Source organism: Pyrgilauda ruficollis, unplaced genomic scaffold (genome assembly GCF_017590135.1).
Source record: "Pyrgilauda ruficollis isolate IOZ18807 unplaced genomic scaffold, ASM1759013v1 scaffold2, whole genome shotgun sequence".
NCBI lineage: Eukaryota > Metazoa > Chordata > Aves > Passeriformes > Passeridae > Pyrgilauda > Pyrgilauda ruficollis.
The window spans coordinates 11,150,686-11,169,466 of record NW_024519206.1 but is presented as its reverse complement, the minus strand read 5'-3'; the positions used below and the strand labels follow the sequence as shown (position 1 = coordinate 11,169,466).

At 38.6% G+C, this 18,781-nt stretch overlaps 1 protein-coding gene across 2 annotated transcripts in view; it reads left to right on the top strand.

Moving 5' to 3' along the window:
* Window positions 1-18,781, top strand: part of OSBPL3 (oxysterol binding protein like 3) — an 89,949-nt gene that overhangs the window by 63,253 nt on the left and 7,915 nt on the right. For both annotated transcript variants that reach the window (XM_041466568.1, XM_041466567.1), the window contains 10 exons: window positions 833-967; window positions 1,654-1,747; window positions 4,697-4,947; window positions 6,791-6,928; window positions 9,644-9,707; window positions 12,772-12,850; window positions 15,041-15,185; window positions 16,470-16,614; window positions 17,292-17,418; window positions 17,957-18,079. In XM_041466568.1, coding sequence (XP_041322502.1) covers window positions 833-967; window positions 1,654-1,747; window positions 4,697-4,947; window positions 6,791-6,928; window positions 9,644-9,707; window positions 12,772-12,850; window positions 15,041-15,185; window positions 16,470-16,614; window positions 17,292-17,418; window positions 17,957-18,079 — 1,301 coding nt within the window. The remainder of the gene's footprint in view (window positions 1-832; window positions 968-1,653; window positions 1,748-4,696; window positions 4,948-6,790; window positions 6,929-9,643; window positions 9,708-12,771; window positions 12,851-15,040; window positions 15,186-16,469; window positions 16,615-17,291; window positions 17,419-17,956; window positions 18,080-18,781) is intronic.

Here is an 18,781-nt window from a genome sequence, read left to right as displayed (position 1 = left end):
GGCCAGCACAGCTCATTTCCTTTGCCTTGCTGGAGTTATCAGGGAAAACAGTAGTACCCAAGCTTCTCCAACTTCTTTACTGCCACCACAGAATGAGAGAGAAGTCTCACTGGTCACCCACCTTTGCCAGGCCACCTATTGGAGCTCTGCTGACACCAATGACCTGCAGTGCGAGGGGCTACCAGGATCTCTCCGGCAGTCAAATGTGCAGCAGCAAAGGCAATTCTGGTTACGTGGCTTTGATAATATGTTGGTTTTGGGTAACATGGAGATATCTCAGGTGTGGATATGAAGGAATAATTTCCAAAGCACAGCACAGAAAATTAGTGAGGAAAAAGAGCTAGGAAAACATACTATTATAAACAAAGCAACTTTACCCCTCTGAATTTTGTAGGCTGCTCTACAGCAGACTTTGCATTAAGCAAGGCTTGAGCAGGAAAAGATGAATTAATTTGCTAGGATCAGGAAGGAATGTGAATCTAGGGTGTAATTTAAAGAGATGGAAGTTTTGTTCTCTTATGGGCTTTTTGGTGATACACTTGGATATATCTGGCTAAATCATTCAAATAGCAAAGCATTTTTATATGCAGTACCTTAGGTGTTTTACTCAATATGCATTGCCTTTTTTCCTTTTTCCTTCTCTTTAGTCTGTTTTACTTTGGTTTTGAATCCCACTTTGAAACACATGCTATCTTTCATGTAAATTGAAGAGGAGCATGTGCAATCTTCTCCCAGTGTTTTACAGCCCTTCAAGTTAGGAGACTGTGGAATTGCATGCATGAATGTTGTTTGGGTTTCTTCCCTGCTCAAAACTTTTTTTCCTTTTAAACAGGAAAATTCAAGAGAAGAAGGCAGAGGTCTGGTTCACCAGGTCTCCAATGAAAGCAGACTGTCTATCGCTGACTCTCTCACAGAATTTTTTGATGCACAGGAAGTCCTGCTGTCTGCTAGTTCTTCAGAAAATGAGGTCTGAGCAAGCAGATTGCCATCATTCAGATGTATTTTCTTATCTGCTTATTGACAAGCAATCTTTCTGAGCGCTAACTGTACATCAGAAGACTGCCAGAAAATTTAAATTTTCAAAACATTTAGAAATTAATATGCCATTTTTATTTATTTGTTGTCATTGTCTCTTCACTATAAAGGGTAGCAAGTATTATGAAGAAGTCTTACACACACAGTGAGGGAGATGGCAATTAAGTAGCTTGTATGCAGATACTGCAGGCATTGTAGTCTGCCTTGAGTCATTACACAGGTGCCCAGGGAATTGCACCACAAAAATACTTATTCATACCTGTCCTTGTGGTACCTGTAGGTACCTTGAGGCTGATGTCATGCATACTGAAATTTGTTAAGTCTTTGTTTCCCTCTTGGGTTCCATAAAACTTGGCTTTTGATATGAGGAAAGCCTTCTTAGTTGTGAAGCCACGGAGAGTTAAAGCATGTCTCAAGTTAAAATTTCAATTATAGCCATCTCTCCCAAACTCAAATGTGTCTTAGGACTTTGTAGTACCTTTCTATAGTATTGAAAGACAGCTTAAACAGTTCAATTATATTAAAACAATAATTGCAGCTGAAAGTAATAATGTCCACATGCATTGGGTTTATTTTAATGAGTGATGTATCTTGCTTTTTTCCCCACCCCACACTCAGGTATCAGATGATGACTCATATGTAAGTGATATCAGTGATAATGTCTCAGAAGATAACCTAAGCAATGACATGGAGAATGAAAGACAAACTTTAGGTAAGTTCTGTGAGTTTTTTATGCCATGTTTTGAGAATTTTGTTTCTGCTTGTTTTGGATATTTTTTTCTTCTCTTACTAGATAATTTGATATTTTGGGTTTTGAGATGTAAGAAGCCTGTGTTATTTCTTGTATAGACTGAGATTGGTTTGGAACAGCAGATTCTAGCTAATCTGTTTATGTGGGCACTGTTGATTAAGCAGGATGGTGGTTCTGTATCAGCAGGGAAACACCTCTTTTCTTGGCTTCTTTGATGCAACTCCCACTCTCTCTCAGTTTCTCATGGCCACAGGACTTTTTCAAAGTAGTAAGGCCCAGCTGCTTTCATTTTTTCAAAAAAGTGGGGGTTTTTTTGTCACACTATTTTTTCAGTCTGCAATTTAGCAACTGCATTCAGAAGCCCTGTTGGTTTAGCCGAACCCAGAGTTTAAAGGAACATGAGAATAATTACTCACTGGCAGCTCTGGTGCATGACCATAAGAATTTCTTTCTTGCATGTATTGCTCATGACAATGTTGTTAGTACCTATGCTAATTTGTCCTCCTAATGGAAAGAGTCTCAAAAAAAGGAGAATTGGTCAGTGCAACCTAATTGGCTTTGTGCCTTCAACTCACTTCAGCTAACCACAATTTTCTTCCCAGTCTAACAATATATTTTTATTTTCAAAAGCGCTGAACAGTGATTTCTCACTCGCAGCTGTTTCCTGATCATCTACAAGAACCAGCAGATTCCTATGAGCTTGGGTAGCTTGATATGTATTCTGTAACTGTTCAAAATGAAGAAATTTAATTTTTTTCCTTTAAGATATGAAAGAATGCAAATGAATTTATCTCATGATCATCTTTTTTTAACAAAGACTGTCACTGAAGCTCTTTGGTATAAGAAGCACCTCTGCATGCTTCTGGTACCTGCTATTTCTGTGCTTTGGGCAGCCTGCCACTGCCATTAATAGAAAACTGGATGTCATTTTCCTACAGGGCTTTAGCTGCACCATAAATTGTGGGATTATGACAAAATCCTCTGGCCACTGTAATGCAGAAGGTCAGATCAGATGATGATAATGGTCCAGTTTGGCCTCAAAAGTCATTGACTCCAACTGGAGGTCAGATGTCTAAACCTCCTTTGGCATTCATCCTGTCTGTCACAGCTCTTACAAACCAGAACTGCCTGGGTCTTTCTGTAATGGAGACTAGGCAAACTTCACTGCTTAGAAAATTTGATATCTGAGTACTGAAGTTCTTGCTCCACTCTGTTTTTTCAGCAGCTTACCTCAATTAATGGACTGGTCCCGAATACATAAATGAGCCAATTTTTATTCTGTTTTTAATCAGAAGCTGTCAAAAGACATAGCCAAATCCCATTTCTGGGAGCCCTTTTAAACAAGGATAAGTTTTTAGCATTTACCTCATTCCTGAGGTATCTAAGGGAACATCCTTCTTTTTGTCCTCTTCTGACATTAAATAAATTCTTCCCATAGGGAAAGCTCCTTAACTCTCAACAGCATAATTGTTTCAGGTAGGTTTTTGGACCCATACTGCCCATGCCATTTTTAAGCAAAAAGAAAAATATAGGCAAAGGGCTGCAAATAGTTCACCTGACCTTGTTAGAGTAACTCAGTCATGTGAGGTATTAGGACTTTGAGTTTGCCAGTGGCAGGGAAGATGGAAACTCCTTCCTCAAAACTCTGAGGCAACTGATTGCCCTTTAAATGTTCCACGTGAGGCGTGGGCTGGGAGGCATGGCAGGCATGGAGAAGTTTGTCCTTGTGGTCACCTGTCACTGCTGTAAGCGCTGCTGGTACCGTGCTTGTGGCAGTGGCAGAGAAGAGGAGGTGCTGGTTGAGTGCACCTAAGGGCAGGGATTCTTCAGGCATGTGTAGCACAGAAAGAGATGTGCAGCCCAGTGTGGGTTTAATTCCTTTGAGACAGAGCTGTGTGAGCAAAGCCAGAAAAGGACAGGGCTTGACAGACTGAGGCTATGCCTGAATGTCTCCGAACAGTAACTGATCCTAAGGCAGGAGCCTCCTAGGTGCTCCTGAGGACGTGGAAAGATAAAATATGTTCTTGTAGTGGCAAACACATTCCTCTCTGAAACAAAGGTGATGTACAGCTAAGCAATATAATCACTTCAGACTAGTGCCTGTTGTGGAAGCTTGTAGCTCTGTTTGGATTTTGCTACAAATCCTGTCATGGCACACTTAGAGCTATTTATCCTGTTGTGATTGCTTTGATACAGGAACACAGACTTCAGATATTCATGTCAAGGACTCTTGACTTGAGTCCCTTTTTTTTTTTTTTCAATCCCATAGCTCTACAGTTGCTTCAGCTTTTGCATCCTCAAAACACATCACTTCTCCATCAATATATGGGTATATCTCAAAGTATCATTGCTAAGTTTAAATGCTATGGGGAGCAATGTGGAAAAGCCTGAACGTAAATGCATGGTACAGTAAATTTCCCTGGTAGGAGTATGCAAAGAAGTAGGAAAAGATCAGTAGGAGTAGTTATTATCCTTGCATCTGTAAGTTACATCTTGCCTTCTGAGAAGTGTCAGCTTAATTGAAGCTCTGTCAAGGAAGGAGGTTTTATGTCCCCTAAACAGATAGGAATCCGTCTCTGTTACAAATAAAATAGTTATAATATTTACTCTTTCCAATTCAGTGGAAAGTCTGAGCCTTTTCTTATAGACTTTGAGGGAAAAGAAGGTCATTTTTATGCATCTCTTGTACTTGGCATTTTACTTCTGTTAATGTACATAAAATGTGATTCTTAATTTTGTCATTTTTATAACAGGCTATCTTCAAACCACAAGTGAAATACTTAAATGATTCGTGGGTGGAAGGAAGTTTTGACAGAAGGAAAGATGGTTGCATTTTAATGTGTGTTTGCAAAGGGGGATGAAACTAAGAAAATGTGAATGTATTTGTTCTGCCACTTCCTTCCTTTTCAGATTGTATTTCTGAAAGCGGAATCGGATGCAATTCTAAACGGAGAACGTGTTTGCCAGCTCCATGTCCTAACACAAGTAACATCAGCCTGTGGAATATCCTGAGGAATAACATAGGAAAGGATCTCTCCAAAGTGGCCATGCCTGTTGAGCTAAACGAGCCCCTGAACACCCTGCAGCGCCTCTGCGAGGAGCTGGAGTACAGCGAGCTCCTGGATAAGGCGGCGCACACGCCAAACCCCTTCGAGCGCATGGTAAATACCTGATCCAAACACTCGGGAACATAAAGCAGAATTAGAATAGAGTAAGCAGAAAAGCAGTGCTGAAGAAGTGAAGATGTTCTAGTCCATTGTTTTGTTTCTCTCGGCTGAGAGGCAAACTCTCCAAATGTCTGTACATACTCACATAGCCACTATTTTTGACTCTTCTGTTCCATTTCTGTTGCTTTTTCAGAAAGTCTCTCTCTCCTTGAGTACCTTGCTGTACTGCAAGTTTAAACAAAAAAGGAGCTTAGTTCTGTTTTGCAGCTCTTGCTCTCTAATATTAAAAATTTACAGCAAAAAGGGAGGAGGGGATTGAATTTAGTTCCCTCTCAAAGATGAAAGCTGCAATATATCTTTTTCAAGGGTGTCTGATGTGGTTACACATTTCTTCATAGAGATGCTGGATCTCCCAGCCCTACATGACTCTGATGTCTTTGTATTAACTAAATGAGCTCCATGTTTTTTATTAACTGGTTTTCTGAAGTTTTTGTGTTTATCCAAAATGTTCAGGATCTCAAAATCAGGCTGTATGCTGCATGTTGGGTACAATAATGATGTCATCCTCTTCCAGTGCAGAGCCCTGAATTCTGCTTTTGGCAAAAGAACAAGAGAGAAATGCATTGGTTGTTCTGCTTCCAGGTGTTCAAGAGCTACTTAATATGCAAGCCCATATATAAAGGATTAGAATAATCCTCCCTAAATTCTCTTAAATGGTAGATACAGATTTTCTCCTAAACTGAATTAAGCCTTTTCAACTCAATGTATCTTATCTCAAAATGAGGTTATTAATGAGAGTAGGTAGTCGTGTCAAAAATACTGCTTGAAAAGTCTCTTTCCTCATTCTGACACTTTCAAGGGTTACAATTTAGGGCATATTCCCAGGCTGTGGTCATTCACAAGGGGTTTCAGTCCATAGCTTTTTTGTTCTCTTGAGAACATATGCTAAAAGGAAAAGGAAATGAGCAGTAGTTCTTCCAAAGGGAGGGAAAAGAAGCCTTATCCCTCCTCCCCACACCCAAGCATCTGGAAATTACCTCAGACTGGTGTACCCTTTGCCTTTGAGAAATTCCTGAAGTGAAATTTAATGCTAGCTATTGCATAGTAATTGCAATAGCTCATAAAAGAGCCTATCCTCAGTGGGTTTATTTTCTGAAACTGTGAAAAGAGAGTATCTACACTTTCACAAGATGAGGAAAAGGGAATGAAAAGAGGAAAAAAATGTGTTACAAAAAAGACTTGAATCAAACAACCCTGAATTCTAATTTCTCATGTTATGGTTGAGTTGACAGCAAAAATTTGGAAGTGAAATATTTGGAACTGTGTGTCAGTCATGATCAACAGTTTCATGATTAGGTAATAGCACCCAGCAGATAAAAAACAATTTAAGTCAAATAGCTTAGAAACAGCAAAGTTGGCGAAAAATCATCCAAGACTTCCTGTGCTATGTTTATGAAAAGGGTAGTTGGTACATTTATGGAGTCACAGATGTAACTATAAAAACCAGTTATTATATGAAATTTAACAGTTACTTTTAAGGTTACTTCTCTGAGCTGTGTTGCAGAATGCTAAACTGTTTCAAACACTTTTCAGAAATGCTGTTTTCAATTGATGAAATTTGCAGTATCTGACCCAAACAATTCTCTCCCTGACCTATTGAATGACTGAAAATTGAATAATCCTCTAAGGTCTGAACTAGGGTTTAGCTCACAGGAGGCGTGCATGTTTGTAGCCTGCAAATGAAGGGGAAAATGTAGAATCAGGATAAAGCTTGCTTTTATTTATTTTGTGTCTTTTGTAAATGAATTAATCTAAGTCCCAAATATGTACTTCCCAGGTGTACATAGCTGCCTTTGCAGTCTCTGCCTATGCATCCAGTTACTACCGAGCTGGCAGTAAGCCATTTAATCCTGTGCTTGGAGAAACCTATGAATGCATCCGTGAAGATAAGGGTTTCCAGTTCTTTGCAGAACAGGTATTGTATGCTGCAGCCCTTAGAATTGCTACTCGATACGCTGCTGAATTCTAAATGTGTGGCTGGAATTCTCAAGAATTACTGGCAAAATACAAGATTACATTACCTGAGCCCAGCAAAACCCAAGGGACTTCGCTGAATTATAAACAAAGGGAATTGTTTTTTGAGGAAAGTCTGCTAAGTCTGGTGTGGAACATCACAACCAGCAGCTGACACTGGAGGAGCAAAGGCTGGCAGGCTGCCTGCTCCAGTAACAAGATAACTTAGTTAAGTAGAATGCAATTCCCCATGTTGAAATCTGATCACAACTGCAACAAAAGTTTACGTTCTTGTCATTTTCTTTTGTGTGTGATCTTTAAAAATACTATATCTTTTGCTGTTTAATGTCTTCTTTTATAACAAATGTATCCCTCAAGTGAGCCAATCAACCAGAAGTATTTCCAATGGCACCATGACTCTTTCTGCTTCCTGTCGAAATACTTAGCAGGCTGAGCCTTTCGAATTTGCTGCCACAGCTGAGCAGGTGAAGGATGTATACAGCACATCATGGTCTGAGTGTTTATGAAGATAATGCCCCAATAGGAGAATGATTATTAAGTATGGGTCAAAAATACTAAATTTAAACCAGCCAAGCTACCAAAATTGCTAAACTTGAAGTGTATGTTAAAAAGAGATAAAACTCAAATACCTGGTGCCCGGTAGCAAAGTAAGAATGACTGAAAGCTGTCCTATTCTGTCTAGACATAACAAAAAAAATACAAAAAGTGCAAGTGGGCAAAGGTGTGCAACCTAGAAATTTGATCAGAGAAAGACTTCTAAGAGGCCTCCTTTAGGGAATGAAAAGTGCTTTTGACCGCCTGTGATGGTACAACATTTTGCACATTATGTTTTAGAATTGACAAAAAGAAATGTTATGTGATCTACCCTTAGTCTCAGGAAATGTCACAGGCAAGAGTAAAAATAAGGAGGGGAAAAAAAACCCAACAGAAAGTAATGCAGTCAAAGCAAGAATCAAATTTAAAGTTCATGTACTTGGTTCATCACTGTGCTACTTCAGTACTAAAATTATGTGTGTAGAGCACTGCAAGTACCAGCACAGCATCAAATTTGAGTAACAAAGTGGTGGATAAAAGTTAGTGCTGAGTTTAATGTTACACTGAATTAAAGGAAGATATTGTCACTTGAATATTGGGCAAACCACTACAATGGCTAGTTTTTATAAAGAAGAATTTTACTACATGACCAGGCTTGTGCTATGAACAACTGTTGTTCTAATATGAGAAATAAATGAGGTGAGTTTAGAGAGGTAAAGTTACTGCAAGAATATGGGGTGGAGAAATATTAGGAACAGAGGGCAGTATGGGAAGAAAGAAATTTAATGCAGCATGCAAGCATTAAATATTTTTCTTTATATCAGGAACAGAAGCATTTTGATGCTTATTCCAGATGCCTTGTTAATGGAGGCAGAATGTAATTGATGGGATAGACTGACAGAAGACACAAAAGTAACAAAGATTCTCTTTTATCACTAGAGGGAGTTTAGAATAACTCCTGTTAGCACCATGACCTTACTCTGGAATTATAACAGTTTAAGTGAGAGCTAAGTTTAACCCATGTATTATAGTGACATCTGGGGTTAATCTGGGTACAGTATGTAAGAAAGAGAGTGTGTGTTGCTCTTGCTGAATTAGGCCATAGCTGAAAGTAATTAGTACCTTTTTTTTTTTTTTTAAACCAAGTAGAGGATGTTCAATAAATAACTGGATGCCTGTGGGGGAAAATGCTTAGTAAGAGATTTGTGAAATGAGTAATAAAAAAGCCTAAAAAAGTAAAAGTTGATTAACTTTTTTGAGTTGATTTTTCATAGTGGAAAATAGCAATTTGACTTGAAAATAAAGCTGCCCAAGGAACAGCAGGCATGACACATCTTAAGAGCTGGTCCTGGTCAGTTGTTAGCTGTGTTCACCCAGAAGGGAGAATTCAGGTTGAGGAGGAGGGGCTGCTTTCACTTTGTGCTTTTTTTATTTGCTGTTGCATTTTAATAGTCTGAATTGTTTATTTACTCACAGTCCTTGCTTTGCTAGTTTGGTGGTTGCCCTAATTTCTGCACGTCCTGCCAAAGCTGATGAAATGCAGTGCCTGTGGTTAGAGTTTCACCTAGAAACACCTGGGTGTCACTGCTGCAGTAGTAGGAACTGCTGGATGGAATTTCCTGGCTTGATTTCTTCACCACTGGCACACTCGGAGATGCTGATCACTATCTCCTCCTTCATACTCAGGGTTTTGTGGTTATTCACTGTACAGAAGCTTTTGGCCCTTTGTTGTGTTTTTGGTTTTTTTAATATTTTTTGTCTGTGCACTCAAAGTGCGATTTTTGTTAATCTTTTGTTAATGTTAAGAGGTCTTAAGGGTAAATTTAATTATCACCTTAGAGACGATGTACAAAGTATATATCTAGATTTTCACTCGAACAAAATCTCGGGCCTTTTAAAATAAATGTTTCCCATTTCTTTCAAGGTTTCTTAGGTCTGAGAACCTTTATTAATCTCACTGCCTCCCCCTTCAGGACACAACTGCAAAGTGAAAACTATTGTTCAAATTGTAAATGCGTATGGGAATGAAGGAGAAAAAACAAGAGAAGCCAAACCAAAATGACTGTTCAAGTGTTCATATGTTAATCTTTTGTCCCCCTCTCTTTTCATGTCTTGCTATTAGGTCAGTCACCACCCACCTATTTCTGCATGCCATGCTGAATCTGTGAATTTTGCTTTTTGGCAAGGTAACTCTTCAGTCTATCATTTACTTTTACAGTGTTCATAATGTTTTCATTGTATGCCTAACAGAAAATATCCAGAAATTAGGAAAAGTTGAAATTCCTTGCTTAAATTTGTATTAGAAAGGTTTTATGAAATGAGCCTATACTTACTTGCATGCTTCTTACTGGGATCTTCTGCTATTATAAATATTCTCAAGAGATTTTGCTTTGTTTAGATTTTTTTCATGTAACATTAATTTATTATTATTTTCATGTACAAATATCTGTTGTTCTTTAAAATCAGGTTTGTTTGGGGAGGGGATGTTGTTCTTTAGTAAAGAATTGCATGTCAAGCTATTTATAAAACAAACAAGCTCGAAGACAGCATGAAAACAGTACAAGTTAAATCCTGAACCTTGGCAAATCTTGTAAACCTGTTCTGAAAGCAATTTTCAAAAATGAGCTTAACAGCATACATTTACCTTCTCTTTCTCTGCTGTGTAAACCTGTTCTGCAAGCAATTTTCAAAAATGAGCTTAACAGCAAGGGTAAATACATTTACCTTCTCTTTCTCTGCTAGCATTATTACAGTATGTAAGATTTTGTGCTGTTTGACTACTGCTTTTTTTCAAAAGATGTGTGTTGGAGCTTGGTTTGCTGGGTACTGCTAGTGAAGGTGTCAGCCAGTAACAGGACCTGTGTGATTAGATAATTTTGGAGTGTACACAGAACATAACCATGCCTTTTAACTCGTGTAAAATCCTTCACCCAGGGGTTTGTCAAATCACAATGTGGCCATATTGTAATATTTTTTTTCCTGATTGGCTCTGCTGACTTGATTATAGTTATTACAGATGGAGCCATACTGAACAGATATTGAAAGCCATTAGTCTGGGCTTTATTATTCTGTGTAATTCTTTGCTGTGTAAACAAATACAGGGACACAAGAATCCTTTTGTTCATAGCCCAAAAGCTAAGATGACAAAAAATGCATTCAGTAACTTGAACACTGTATAAATAAGATCAGATAGCAGCCTGTCTTAATAAAAATAGATGAGACTGATTTAATAGATTTTGACAATTGCTATCAATATTTTAACACTTCAATTTAGAGAAAGAAGCTCTTCTAATGAGAGCTGAGAATCTGATTAATGTGAGAGTCTGAGATTTGGTCTTGAAGGGCACAGGACATTCAATCAGGGTGCAGCAGGGCTTGGGGATTTTTGTTTGCTTTGTTTTTAAATATGGCTGGCTGAACTTATGGGAGAGCTAGACAGTGATTTTTTTTCCATTGTAAAGGCAATTTTTAAATGCTGTGACCTCTTGTAATGAGGCAATATTAACTTATGTTGAAAGATTAACACCAATTTAATCATAGAGGTAGCTTGTCAGTGAGCTGAGTTCTTTCTGTGTACAAAGACCTTTTCACTTACTGTGTCACCTTCTCAGCCCAAAAGGAGACAGCAGCATTGCCAGGGTAGTGCTGTCATCCCACCAAGCACTGACCTTAGCTCATGTGTTCCATCACCAAGAAATCGCCTGATCACATCTTGTGAACTGAAGACTGGGCTCTGACAGGGACCAATAGTTTGGAAATAGCTTTCCACGACTTATGAAGCTGGCTCTGCTTTTGCAGAGGAGTGTCAACACATGAGCAGTGGAAATGAAGGAAGTTTCAGCTATTCCAGCATCTGTGCATGAATTAGTGTGAGCATAGCTTTGAAATAACACTTTGCTTTTTCTCTTCTGTCCTAAAATTATTGCGTGATCAAGTTGCACCCCAGCTCTCAAAATGTTTCCCACATGCTGATCTCTGTGGGACAGCTTTTCCATTTATAAGTGTAGAATTTGGCACAATCTGGTGATGCATTTTAACTGTTAAACTTGGTAGAGTGTACCTTTGCCCTTTCTCTTCCATCCCTGTGCAGAAGAGAGAAAGCCAGGAAAGAATTTGCCTCAACAACATCACACTGGAAGTAGCTTTGGAGCACTTGTGCAGTGTAGGAATCACAAGAGAATCGCTGTCACTGAAGATGCTGACCCAGCACCAGACTCCAAAACCAAAAAACCCAAAAGGTCCTTTTCTCACATGACAAGAAAAGTAACTTCTTTGTGTGCAGAATTCTGCCCTATATCCCGTTCTAGTCTTTGCAATGGTAGGCAGCTCAGTGTGGCTCGCTCCTCACTTGCACACGCATGCTCAGGAGATACCTGAGTAATTTCTTAGTTGTGGTTTGAGCATCCATCTCACAACCAGTGTAAGATTTCCCCCCCAGAATTGCACAGGAAATGGTTTTTTGTTTTCCTTCTGTTAGAGCTAGCAACTTTTTGAGACTAGAGTTAAGTTTCCCCTCTTTTTCAGGTTGGGCAGGGAATGGAGTTCCTAGAGTCTAAAATAGGAAGGGTTCTATTCCCTTGAGCTCTGAAGTTACTATGAAAGTTACTGCCTGATTATGTAGCCCAGTTTAACTGTACATGCATTTTGCCATGCTCTTCTCTGTTTCTTTCTCTTCCAGGTGCTTTTGCTCAATCAATTTGGCTGAACTTGCATTGAGTTTTCTTATCATTTCTATATTTTTGAAGAAAAGGCATGAGACTTTCTGTAATTCAAACAAGATTTCAAAAGACCAGTTAAACTTACAGAGGGAGTTGGACTAAAACCCTCTGCCATTTTGTGCCCTTTGAAACCTTCTTTAGCCTCTTGACTCTGGATGCTCTTGTTGTATTTTGTATTTGAAATTCTGCTTCTGTTTTTGAAAATGTCTGCATTCATTCACTAGCAACTGAGCTGCAGACCAGTATATGCTGCCTATAGCTTATTCAAATTTCTTTATTTTGAAAAAGTTTTTGAGAGGACTGTTAAACATCTCTTACTTTGCCTTTTAAATAACCAATATTATGATGAAAATCAAACAAAGCAAACAGCAGCAACACGAAACCCACCAACATGTATTTGAAGGTCCCACAAGATTCTTTGGACGCTTCTGTTGCACTTTATTTTGAATTTCTTGAAAATAAAGTAGAGCCCAGGAACAGCCTGATTCACCTACCTGTGACTAAACCTGTCTTTTTTTACTTCTTGTTCCAGATGTCAGATGGAAAAACAAATTCTGGGGGAAGTCCATGGAGATTGTTCCAGTTGGCACAACACACGTAACCCTTCCAGCGTAAGTGCTGCTGTTGGGCACTGTTTTCATGCACAGGCACAGATGCTTGCACACACTGAAACCACGTTCATTCAGAGGACAGCAAGCTCTGCTCTGCCCTTTGGAAGGACTGGTGGCTTTGAATTCATTTAAAGAGAAAAGGGGAGGAAGAAAGACCCCACCAAACCAAAACCAGAAGCATAAATCAGAAGCACTGACTCTTTCAGAAGTTATGACAAACAAACAATGAAAAAAAACCCTTTACTTCTGTGTACCTTGAAAAAAGAAAAGTATTTTTCTTTTTGAAAGCATGGAAAGGTATTTTCATACTTCAGTTGAATATCAACCTTAATGCATTTTAAACTCACAGGGAAAAACTGTAGAGCAAAGGAAGCTATGAATTCTTTTGCTTGAGTATGGGTTTGGGGGAAGAGGTGGTGGTGTTCCTGTGTTTTTAACTATATTTGTAGGGACCTGACACCATGGGGTGCTCTGGCCTGTAGGCAAGGCCAACAACCATCATCACTGCAGAAATAATGACTGTAAGTGATAAGTAGAACCAGTTACATATCTGGTATTCATTATCCAAGGAAGCAGCCACTGTAGTGAAGTGTTGAGTATAGTTGGTTTGTTTCCTTTTGTTTTTTTAAATAAAAATCTGCAGCATTTCAATGCTGGCTTGTCAGAGTGCCCATTATTGATGAGCAATTAAAATCCCTTAAAATTTGGCCTATATCCATCATGTTTGCAGAACCAGAGGTCTAAAGGTTGAGTATTGTTCCAATTAAATCTGTTTTCCAGTGAGGGAGTACCAAATTAATTAATCTGCCATCTTGCCATCTGAAAACAAAACAAAACCAAAAAAAAACCCAAAAAAACCCCAAAAAAATCCCAAAAAAAATCAAAACAAAAAAACCCCAAAGAATTCAAGAACCTAGCACTCATCAAGTCAAGCATGCCTTTTTTTTTTCAAGTGGATAAAATTGTAGTCTAGTAAGATCGTATCCAAAAGGGAATGTATTAAACCATGTTATGTTCATAGCACCTGCCCTAAGCTTTGAAATGAAAGGATGTGAATGAGTGCTCAGAGCCAAAATAATTAATATGTTAGTGCCTATGATGGGCTGATGAACTGGGAAGCAATCTGATTCATATGTGATCTCCATGTGTGTTTTGTATCCCTGTGTATTTGATACAGAATTGGGTACAAAAAGGGTGCCAAGGCTATAGGGAAAAATTAAGCATTAGTATTAAGGTTCATTTTGAAACAAATAGATTTTTTTAGCATTTATGATAACGTGACATGCATAGGTAATGGCAGAAAAACAAGTCACTGTGGGATGAATTGGCTGCATATCTGCAAGTCTGTACAAACTGTCCTTGTGTGTGCCCTTAGAAAGCAGCAAGTGAAAGCAAGTGATTAAGGGGAGGTAGGGAAAGATTCCAGTAACTTCACAGGATGTGTGTGAGGCACTTGCTGTGGGGAAACTGGTGCTTTGTAAGTTTATATTTCACCTGACCTCTAGTGAGTTTGCCATCCATACCCAGAATAAATGTATGTCTTCATGAGACTTTCCTTTCATGAGACTCTCCTTTCCTTGATGCTTTATAAAGCTGTTCTATAAGAGCATCTGCTTCTTTCATAAAAGGTAAAAAGAAATTCCCTATTGGTATTTGTTTATCTCTCCATGTCTGCTGTTTCCCAGTGTGCAACAGCATCTTGAACTGCCTGGTGAGAACTTGCGCTCTTGCCTAAAGCACACGTATTAGGCTCAGCCTTGAGAGTTTGAGCCAAGCTTATTCCTCTCAGTACATGTTTGTATCACTCTGGTGGCCCATGTTCTTGTGTTTTCCATTGTCACTGTGTTACATACAAGCTTGGAACGGGCATCTCAGACTGTAGAAGATACCAGAATGATTACTTCTGGAAACTTAAAACTGGTTAGAAGGACAAGTAAATTGAGAGACAACTGAATTCAAGAGCAAAGTATACAGCAGAAGTAAAAAGGATTTTCTGGGAGGTGGGATTGTTGTCATAGGGTTTGTTTTTGAGAAGGTTTGGAACAAGAAGATGAAGCATTCTAGTTAAAAAAAAAAAAAAAAAAGGTTTATTTGGTTTTTCTAATCAAGTTGTCTGCAAATGTTTTTCCTCAAGATTGAGCTCACTTGAACATTGCTTGACAATTTTCTTGTGTGTATTTTTCCTTACAGTTTTAAAGACCATTTTGCATGGAACAAGGTGACATCCTGCATCCATAACATCTTAAGTGGGCAAAGATGGATTGAACACTATGGAGAGATTATCATAAAAAATCTTAATGATGACACGTGCCACTGCAAACTGACTTTCATAAAGGTAACCACAGCAATGTTGCCTTTTCTAACAGGCACAGCAGTGGGAGGATGCTCCGTGCTGAAGCTCAGTACTTCTGCTTACAAGCTGTAATTACCTGTGATTCCTTGAAAACTCCAACTTTGAAGGAACTGCCACTCACTAGACAAAAAAAGAGAGGCAACAGCTTTCTTGAGTGATTCTGCTGGAAATGGAGGGATTATGGGGAAAGGAATATCATGGAAAACCTACTCTGGGCTTGATGAGAGACATAGGCACAAGGTGGCTGCTGACAGTGATTTAGCACATGCCTCCTACTAGGCACATGCTGTGGCTGCAGTCATTCAGCAGCTGTAGGACCAGTGCTTATGCAGGGTGTTTCTCCTGATGCTCTTTTCTAGCCCTTTGCAGGTACTCAGAGGAGTTTAAGTAAGAGCTTGGGGTGTTACTCAAAGCTTTTGCTTCAGTACAAGTACAATATGTATGGCTTCTTCAGGAATTGTCCTTATAACTGAAATTAAATTAAGTTTTAGGCAATAGATGACTTTGTAGTAAATGAAAATCAATGAAAATGTAAAGCAATGCTGAAATTTTTAACTTGAGAAATACTTTTATAAATCATCCTAAGAGACTTACCTTAACCTGCATTTTCTGTATCTGACTGATGGAGAAAGGCTCTGCTTGACATAGAACAGACCATACAGATACAAAGAATACAGTACTTCAGTGTACCTATGCAGCATGGCATGCTCCCCAGCAAGTTTGGGGATTTTTATTTGTTTCCCTGAAAACTTTGTGCTTTCTAAGAAGCATTAGGGTGATTTATTTTTTTTTTTCCAAATACTTACTTGAAAGTACTTTAATGTATTTTCAGAGCTGCACTGGATGTTTAAAGTTCAAATATTTGAAGACTGAGAGCCTGCAAATCTCACACCTTTGATATTGTAAAGTGTTTAAAGTGGAGATTAACATATGAGTTCTTTCTCTTCCTCTTCTGCAAATCTGGGAGATAACCAAGTCAGGACTCAGAGTCAGCTGTCCTTAGGCAAAATTCAGGGTCAGCTGCCCCTAAAAAAGGCAAACAAATAAATACAATTCTCAATGTTAGTACTTTAAGAAGCTGGCATACTAATAGGTTTGTATTTTAATGGTACTAACAGCAATTGTTTGCATTTGGTGTTGTGATGCACACCTAAATGAACAGTTCTCATTGCTCTGCAGCCTGGTGCTACTGGCATGGCAAAATGGCCTGCACCCTGCACTTGAGCTCTTATGCACCTTCTTTCCTCTTGTTCCTTTTAATTCTAGGCAAAGTACTGGAATCCAAATGCACATGAGATTGAAGGCAGTGTCGTGGATAAATCTGGGAAAGTTGTGCATCGACTCTTTGGGAAGTGGCATGAAAGTTTGTACTGTGGGACATCTTCATCTTCAAACTGCATATGGAGAGCAAGTTAGTGATCAGAATGACTCATGTACACAAACTGAGATCTTCTTCAGTATAAGCTTACTGTTTTCATATCTTTACTAGGCCCCCAATTTCCTGTCATTTTTTTGTAGAATATTAGATTTTTGTCAAGCATTTAAAAGCTAGATCAGAAGAATATATAATTTAAATAATATGAGAACTTAATCCCGTGGCTTCCTGAATTTTCTCCATTCTCCCTCATTTTCATATTTGGGTAAGAAGTGAGTATTGAGGACTCTAGCAGGAAGAGGAAAAAAAAAACAAGGGATAAACTCTTACTGCTTGTGCAGAGAAATGTTGTTTATTTCAAGTGTTGAATACTCGAGGATAGCCCACAAAACTCAATTCTGTAATGACAGTGATAGCTGAATTTCTCCCAGGCTTGTGGGGTTTTGTCTACTGTGTTTTGAAAAAACATTATAATAGCATGGCCTTCATCACAGTTGTGCTGTGATTCAGCTGAGGGAACAGAAATCTGTTTTGTTGCAGTGCAATTATCAAAGGGGATGTTCTCTTTTGTCACATTATTAAAAACCTCTTGTTCCCCCAGAATTGACACTGTGGATCAGGCATAAACAAATGACTGGAGGGAGTTTGAAATTTTCTTTCTCAATATAATAGCATTTTAATTGAAATTCTGAATGTACTCATTTCTTCTGTAGATCCAATGCCTAAAGATTTTGAACAGTGGTATGGATTTACACAATTTGCACTGGAGTTAAATGAACTGGACCCACAAACTAGGTCATTACTCCCATCCACTGATACACGTTTTAGACCAGACCAAAGGTAAGAAGCTTTAACTCTGAAATATTTTCCTTAAATAGTTCTTAATCTTCTGTACACTCAATTTACCCTGAACTCAGACTATTTTCTGTGGATAACTGCAGTGTGTTTCTATTTTTACATTAATGTGCATCTGAAACAGACATTGTAATCACTTATGGAGAGATGGTCTAGTTGTTATGGAAGTGTGTCCTAAAATTGCCTCTTAGGTGCTTCTAGATAACTGCCTTTCCAAGGATATTAAAACTTCAGTGCTTCAGGTGCTTCAAATACATACAGCATTTGAATAGCCAAACACTGAGACACTTGAAACTTCTTTCTGCAGTGAAATTTTTACTTTTGCAAATTTCCAAGTAGAAGAATCTAATGTAACTGTGACTCTGAGCTTGTTACAAGAGTCAGTTTTCCTTAAGTGCGTTTTCATAGTGCAGTTGTCTGCAGAGGTAGCTGTTTACCTTTCAAACACTGTGAAATACCTGCTGGAAAGATTAGATTCTTCTGGGGGCAGGAGACCAATTGTCTCATATCACTGCTGCTGCAGGTTTCTAGAAGAAGGGAATATTGAAGGAGCTGAAATGCAAAAGCAGAGGATCGAGCAGCTACAGCGAGAACGACGGAAGGTGCTAGAAGAAAACAATCTAGAGCATCAGCCTAGATTTTTCAGGTACTAGATAATAATTAGCATATACTATCATTTATTGAAATTCTTATTATAGATCTGATTCTAAATTGCCATGTGACAGGCTCCAGCTTTTTCCAGGGTTCCCCTATATACTTTGGGTTTGTACTTTCGTGATGAAGAATACTCCCAACTTGGTTAAAAGTCACAGTTACGTATTAGCTTTTTATTAGTGCATCCCTGAATTTTTATTTTTTTTTTGCCTTGATGGTAATTGATATCTGGTCTACATTTGAATTTGCCTGAGTGAATGTAGCACCTTTGATTCTTTGAAGCAAGCTGAAGTAGCTGGATTTAGCTCAATTACCTCTGCTGAAGTTCTGCTGAATTCAGTGGGATTGGCTGGTGTGGAAGTGTGCAAAGTTGGAGCCTTTTGCTTCCAGGGCTATTTTTGAACATGTTTCCCCTATTTTATGGAGAGAGAATCATCGTTATGAGGGCACTTTATCTCTTCCTGTTGTAAATCAGTTAAACAGGAGACTTCAGGCATTGAAAGACAAAAAGGAATGCTGGCGAGGATGTGGTCTTTTGCCCTCCAGCTTCTCTGTCCTCCTGCAGTGAAAGAGTTGGGGCCAAGATGAATGTTGTAAGGGCCAATTAGCAGATCTTTTTTTTTTTATTTATTTATTTGGATCCTATTTTTTCTGGATTTATCTATACTCTACTTCTGAGGAACCCTGGAATGTT